General features: G+C 37.4%; 1 protein-coding gene across 2 annotated transcripts; it reads left to right on the top strand.

The window, feature by feature from the left end:
• Positions 1 to 516: 516 nt before the first annotated feature.
• Positions 517 to 7,447, top strand: LOC115726179 (disease resistance protein L6-like). Of its 2 annotated transcripts, XM_048277032.1 has the most exons (6): positions 517 to 642; positions 828 to 1,457; positions 1,566 to 2,658; positions 4,979 to 5,257; positions 6,235 to 7,067; positions 7,105 to 7,444. In XM_048277032.1, exons 2-5 carry the CDS (start codon positions 877 to 879, stop codon positions 6,946 to 6,948), a joined length of 2,667 nt encoding a protein of 888 aa, XP_048132989.1. In that variant the 5' UTR covers positions 517 to 642; positions 828 to 876; the 3' UTR covers positions 6,949 to 7,067; positions 7,105 to 7,444. The 2 variants fall into 2 exon arrangements, with proteins under 2 accessions (XP_048132989.1, XP_048132988.1); XM_048277031.1 differs by having other exon boundaries at positions 828 to 2,658; positions 6,235 to 7,011; positions 7,092 to 7,447.
• The last annotated feature ends 300 nt before the right edge of the window (positions 7,448 to 7,747 follow it).

Below are 7,747 nucleotides of genomic sequence, written 5' to 3' on the forward strand. Positions count from 1 at the left end.
TGGTCCGGTATAATCTCAAACGTAGACACAGATATCATTATCGCGTGTTTTACATAAAACACTCATTAATTAAGAGATCAAGTGGCCATTTGATTTGCAATCAAGAAAAAATCAGATATTTTCAATCATTGCTGGTACTTATTATAATTTTTTTTCTAATTTTAACTTGTAATAAACACACATAAAAGTAAAAAGGAAAAAAAAAAAAAAAACGAAACGTCCAAGTTTCAAACCGTAAATTTCGTTTGTAGTTATAATTTGACCGGTTCACCGTCAAAAATGGTGGGAGGGTGATGCTAGCTCCATCCTTTAAAAGAAAAGGGACGTTGATGTGACCCTTCAACAGCCAAGAAATTATACTGCAACTTCCTTGGACCTTCGCTAGTCACTATCTAATGAGCTGTAAGAAAGGCACCCTTTCTTCGCGTTTTGTAAAGCCAATTTGCCAACATACGTAAGACGTTTTTCTTACTACTTTTTCTGTAGAAACGTACCGTAAGTATCACAATCGAAAGGAATAGCTCAGCTTTGTTCACGCACCAAGAGCAGAGAGTGTTTGGCTGTTGGTAATCCAGCTTCGAAGGCTGAAAATCGGTGGAGATAACAGCAGCGGGTGGATTTTGTTGTTCGAGTACTCTTCAGGTAATCCATGACTCCTCACTCTTTCTCTTCTCTGGTTCCTTTGTGAGTGCTCCATTTTCTTCTGATCAAGGTGTGTAAGTGTTCTTTCATTTTTGTTTGAACTGATACGACACTCCGAATTGAGCTCCGAGAGACATTTCTACAATTAGAAGATCTGATACTGTGAAATCTGGCTTTCTTTTAAGGTTCTGCTCGATCAATCTCCTCTATTGATCTTTTTTGGTCAATCAACACATGATGTACGGCCAAACAATAAGAAGCAAACTGAGTTTTCTCGCTCATTCAGAAGATCCAAATTCCGAAGTGTCTTCCTCGTCGACCCCTCCGCATGGAGGAGATTATGAAGGTGGAGAGGAACAGCAGAAAGGGAATTCCTATGAAGTGTTCTTGAGCTTTAGAGGGACAGATACTCGTAAAGGCTTCACCGATCATCTCTATACGAACCTTGTTAATGCAGGAATTCACGTGTTTAGAGATGATAATGAGCTCCGTGTTGGTGAGGAGATTGGCCTTGAGCTTCTACACAGTATTACACAATCTCAGATCTCGATCCCCATTATCTCGGAGAACTACGCATCCAGTAAATGGTGCCTTCGCGAGCTAGCTGAGATGTTGAAGTGCAGGAGAAGTAAAGGGCAAATAGTATTGCCCATATTTTACAAAGTGGGACCCTCGCAGGTACGGGATGTTGCAGGGCGATTAAGAGATGCTATCAATACACATAAAGGGAATATGGACGAAGTGAAGGGATGGGAAGAAGCACTCAAAGAAGTCAAATCCTTGAAAGGATGGGAATCCAATAAAATTGATAACGGGTATGTTATTCTCCAAGGAACTTGGTTTAGTTTCTCATTTATCATACTTGAAACAAAATATAAATTTTATCATCACATATCAAATTTTTTTTTATTTTTATATGACAGGCATGAAGCAGCATTAGTTGCAGAGGTTGTTGGAAGAGTTATGAGTGAGTTAAAAAGACTTTTTCAGCTAAATGTTCCTGAACAGTTGGTGGGAATTGATGATCGTGTGGAACAGATTTTGAAAGAGAAAGATTCTTGGAAAAATGGTACATGGATTATCGGAATTTATGGAATGGGAGGCATTGGTAAGACAACTCTCGCAAAAGTGTTATACAACAAACTCTCTATTGATTTTGAGGGTCGTAGCTTTGTGGCAAATATTCGAGAAACATTTAAGAACGAGGGTATCAAATGCCTACAAAAGCAGCTCATTTCTTCTATAACAAGAAAACCGTGTGATGTGTCTAACGTCGATGAGGGAATTGGCTTCATCAAATCTCAATTTTCAAATAAAAAATGCCTCATTCTTCTTGATGATATAGATGATAATAATCAGTTGAAAGCTTTGACCGGAGACGGTAATTGGTTTAAAGCTGGAAGTATCGTCATCATAACAACTAGAAACAGGAATATTCTTGACGAGGCTAAGGCAAGATTGTACCCACTCAATGAGTTGCCTTTCAATCAGTCATTGATCTTATTTTGTAGACATGCATTTGGAGAGGATTCTCCTCCAAGTGATTATGAGGATATATCTCATGCTATTGTATCTACAACTGGGAGGCTTCCCTTAGCTCTTGAAGTTATGGGTTCATTCTTACATGGAAAGGCAAAAGAAACATGGAATGATGCATTGAAGAAATTAAAGAAAGTGCCTGATAAGAAAGTGCAAGAATCGTTGAGGATCAGCTATGACACATTAGATAAAGAAGTGCAACAAATATATTTGGATATAGCATGTTTTTTTATTGGATCATCCAAAGAAATTCCGACTTATATGTGGGATGTCTGTAGCTTTTTGCCAGCAAAGGGGATTGAAGTATTGATTCTTACATCCCTAATCGAAATTGAAAAAGACGACAAACTAATGATGCACGATCAACTACGAGATCTTGGAAGAGAAATAGTTCGTTTAGAAAATGAAGAAAAGCCTCAGGAGCGCAGCAGATTATGGGATAAGGAGGAAGCCAAAGATGTGCTTGACAACAACAAGGTAAGAGTTTTATCTACTTGTCTTAGTGGATGAATGTAGTCCATCTTCTCTTTCTTGTTTGAAATAAAAATTATTGTGAGTCTTGAGTCCCCAAAAATTGCCGCTTCTACCAGCAAAAGCTCTTTTAGAAGAAACTTAGCGTTTATAAATTGCTGGGGCAAACGCTTTTCCCACATATCTATTTGATGCAAAAAAAATTTCCTGGTATGAAAAAGGCTGAAGGGGAACATAAAAATTTAACATTGTCAATATGTTATCCCTATTTTATCACCTAACAAAATACGAAGTAGCTTTGTAGGAAGTAACAAAAAGAAACTAATATTCAAACATTTATTGATCCCAAGATTTGCAAGCCAGTCGATAGAGTGATTTTCTTCCCGAGAGAAACTAGTATCCATATTTTATGGCATAATTGATGCTTGGATGTTGCTCTTTGATTTCTTTTGGGGCGTTCTCTTTCTTTCCTTTGACTGAGTATATTGACTTCTTTTGTGACTATTAGTATTAGGTATCCAGTTCCTGTATTCAAGTTGGTTTAAGTATAGATTTAGCGGTCGAAGTAATACCATTTGTGGGATTTAGTCCTGTCTATTTCCTCTGTTGTGTGCGTGTTTTTCTCAAGGAAATCACATATTTACATTCTAATTAATCCTAAAAAATTACAAGACATTACATTACGATAGAAAATCTTAAATTTCAATATTGTTCCTAGCACAAGAGTTCTACTGCTATTACGATAGACAACACTTGAACAGTAGAGAATGTAAACATTCTTTCCATGCAATATGAAGAAGAAAGACGTTATAAAAAGACGTTCTCACCAAGAAAAGAAAACGGAATTTGCATAAAGAAGTTTGCCTTATTAAGAAATAAACGAAAAAGAAAAAGTGAAAAGACAAATGGAAGTAACTAAAGTACATCAACAAACATATAAATAATCTGCCGAAGGGGACACCTTGCCTAAGTTTGCCTTATTCATGGTGGATGCAAAATGAAAAAAATTATTGAATTATGAGTAATGACAGCTCCGAGGATTGATGATTTGTATTTCACCCTCAGCAAAAGAAGGAATTTCTGTCAAGGAGAATTTTATTATACACGTGAAGTTGAGTCTATCGAAATTTAATGTGGTCACGCCGCTTGTTTAATTGGAGAAAGAACAGGAATTGGAAACCACATAATGAACACGCTATTTCAAAAAGAAACACCTTCTAAATTACCAGTAAAAATTTCAAAAAATTGTGTCTATTCAAACTTAATTTTTCAAAAAGAAGTGTTTGTCAATATAAACGTATAGAGGAAACAGAGAAAGAAACTAAACATAATGTATGTCCAGTAAAAAGAAAGTCCTCAAGAAACTAGGCCACTCAAAACGGGGAGACTCACCACAAGAGTCCCAAATCTATTCTAATTATGTCAATCCAATCTTAATTTTTTTTTAATTGAGTCATAACCCTTTTGCATTTGTGTCAATTTAGTCTATCCGATCAATTTTTGCAAGAAACCATTGACATAGATACTGGTTGTCCTATGTGGCGCTAATGTGAACAATTTTAAGCAATACTTTTTCGAATTTTTTCTTTTCTTCCTTCTTCCTTTACCCGGTTGCTGACTCAAGCGATTGGCCGGATGCAAGGGCTGGCGAGGTTGACTTCACGAAGGGCGAGAGAGGCTCACCCTCACAAGTGGCCGGCTCGTAAAGCTTGCCCCCGACAGCCATTAGCAAGGGTGAGCCTCGCCCACCCCTAGCGAAGTCCACCTCGCTAGCCCTCGCCTCTAACCGATCTCCGAGGTTGCGTGACCAACTGGAGGAAGAAGGAAGGGAAGAAAAATAAAAGAAAATTAAATCGAAAATTGGTAAAATATTATTAAAAAATTATTCACTTCAATGTCGGCAACGCCATGTAAAACAATTGACATCCATGTCAACGATTTTCTGTCAAAATTATTCGAATGGAATAAATTGATACAAAAGCAAAAGATTTAAAACTCAATTGACAAAAGAAAATTAGTACTGAGTTGATATAATTGCAATAAATCTATTGAAATTTGAGAAAGATAATTTTTTGGAATTCAAAAGGCGCAAATTGCAAAGGGCGTTACAGGAGGAAAAGTTTGGAAACACCCTCTTGAGTTTCACACTTATACATAAACTGAATAAATAATATGCAATCACAACCAATCATTTCACAAAGTTAAAAATGAGAAGCGCACACTAGAATAATGTGATAACAAATTGAAGTTATCATCTTTTTTCTCTATATAGTTGGTCTCATCTAGTTATGCAGAACAAGTTGTCCATAATGTTTCCTAATTGCAGGGCACTTGTAAGATCGAGGCCCTCCAAATTGGCAATGGCCGAGGAAGAAGGTACACAAGTGAACAATTCAAAGAACTGACCAACTTGAGGTTCCTTCAAATGGAGTTTGCGGATCTCGTTGGAGACTTCCAGAACTTGCTTCCTAATTTAAGATGGCTTCGGTGGCAGCCTACTTCTCGGAATTTCGAAGCGGTGAACTTTCATCTGGAGAAATTAGCCGTGCTCGATTTGTCTAAGAGTGGGATTTCAAAGGACTGGGGAGGATGGGGTCCACTCAAGGTAAGATGTGGAAAATGCATACCGGTAGCACCAATCTCTCCTTTCTTTCTTTTGAAAAGACACATTTATATGTGGTGACATAGCCAAACACTATAACTTAAGAAACAATTAAATAAAACAAACGTGAAGTGGTGAAGCATCATAGAATGACAGGATGGGAACCGAGCTATGAAACATTATTGGAAAAATTATCTATAAAAACATAAATCTATTGCACTTTTGCTAATTCAATTTTAAAACTTTCATATTTTGTCAATTGAGTCCTAAAGCATTTCACAATTTGTAAACTCAGTCTATCCAACCAATTTTGGCCGGAGATTGCTGATGTTGAAAATTTTAATTATTTTCTATTTTACTTTGAAATTATTTTATTTTAATTTTGTTCTTCTTCCTTTTTTTCCACTTAAAGTGGCCGGCGAGAGCCATCGTGTCCTCACCTAGATCTAGGCTAGGCTACCTCACGTGTAGCCGGCAAGGCTGGTCTCACCTAGATCATCACGATCTTGCTGCGGTCGGGAGGGCGTTGCAGCCCTCGCTAGTAATCAACAAGTGCACGATGACCTTCACCGGCCGCTTTATGAAAAAAAAAAGAAATAAAAAATTCAAAAATTAAAGTATAATAAAAAAATTATTTATGTCGGGGCTGGCCATGCCATATAGGTTGACCGTCCACATCAACAATTTTCGACAAAAATTGACTGGATTGACTTAATTGACAAAATTTGAAAAGGTTTAGGACTTAATTGGCAAAAATTAAAAGGTTTAGAATTGAATTGGCAAAGGTTCATAAGGTTTAAGACTTTTTGGAAAATTTTCTCAACATTTATATATGTTTTTTTCTCAAGGAATATAAATAAAAGAAGTAGTGGAGCATATGGGTAATTTTGAGAATTTAAATTTTCAAAAAAATTAAGAGTAGTAGAAAATCATTTGTTGCAACTATCCAATCTGACTAAGGTATCTTCTTTTTCTTTTAGCTAGCAACCAAGCTCAAAGTTCTGAACCTCTCGAAGTGTCTTTCTCTAAGAAGAACTCCCGACTTGTCCGCTTTTAAAAGCATGGAGATTATGATTCTTGAAGATTGTAAGAATCTGGAAGAGATTCATCCTTCTATTGGGGACATCAAGACCCTCATCTCCTTGAATGTCAAGAGTTGTCATAGACTGAAGGAGCTACCGGTAGGAGTAGGTAGAATGGAAGAATTGAGGGAGCTTATCTTGGATGGTACTGCTATACAAGAGATTCCTATTTCAAGAGATTATTGGAAGAAGCTGAAGACGCTAAGTGCCTCAGGGTGTGAACGACTTGCTCAACTTCCGGAATCTTTGGGCTCCCTTGGGTCGTTAACTCGGCTGAACTTATCTAGTCGAACGATTAAAGAATTACCAGAATCCTTGGGATCTCTTGTGTCGTTAACTCAGCTGAACCTATGTGCGACAGGGATTAAAGAATTACCTAAATCCATTGATTCTCTGAAAAAGCTCGAGACTCTTAATGCCAGTTATTGTGCATCATTGGCCCACATACCTAGCTCCCTAGCCAATCTAACATCTCTACGGAACTTGTTATTATGTGGATGCGGCTCGTTGACAGAAATCCCCGATTCGATTCATAAGTCGACATCATTGACTAAGCTGGATTTAAGGTGGACAAAGTTTGCAGAGTTAAGCATTGGGAAATTGCAAATTTGAGGATCTTGGACGTTCGTGGAACTCATGCAACAGAATTGCCCGGTGCCATCGGAATGAGAGAGAGCGTGTTGGGTTGAGCTTCTGTTGCTCCCGCAGTTAGATGGTCTCTTTTAAGAGGGAGGGTTGGAGATTAATTTGCAAAGAAATGTTCGAGCGCACAATGATGAACTGATGAAGACAACTCCTCTAGCATCTTTACGGCATTGCCTGGTGCCATCGGAATGTTGGCTCGTTTTCTGGTATAATTTCATGCCTAAGTCGCCGTAAGATTTCTGTGCCTTTCTCTTCTTTCTTGAGCGATTGGTGATTGACATTGAAAATACAGAAAATTGGAACTGAGTCAGAATGATGCCCGAACGGATCGCGGGATAGGGTGGAATAAATGTGATGTAGTATGCTCATACTCGTGTCATTTAAAAATTGAGTGTTTGGAATCTTCTTTGCATTAACCATACTTCGAATTTTCGCGATATAGACAAAACAATTGGAAATAGATAGCGCTCTAAAGCATCTGTGATTGGATTGACGAGGCTGATTTGATCTTGGACTGTGATGTTGTAAAGTCCGTAGTCTCTATCATATTCAGTTTGTGGATCATTCCAACGGCCGACCAGAACATTTTGACTATTCAGTTTGCGGCGGCCCATCACCAGCAAGCCTGCCATTCTTGCTCTTCTTTTTCAGCTTTTTTTTTTTTTTTTACAAAATAGATTTTAGCTTTTCTTTTTTAGTTTTTAATCAAATTTAAAACAAAGAAAAGACAAGACAAGAAAAAAATTAAAAATTCAAAAAATGTTAT

This window comes from Rhodamnia argentea, chromosome 4, assembly GCF_020921035.1.
Source record: "Rhodamnia argentea isolate NSW1041297 chromosome 4, ASM2092103v1, whole genome shotgun sequence".
NCBI classification, from domain to species: Eukaryota; Viridiplantae; Streptophyta; class Magnoliopsida; order Myrtales; family Myrtaceae; genus Rhodamnia; species Rhodamnia argentea.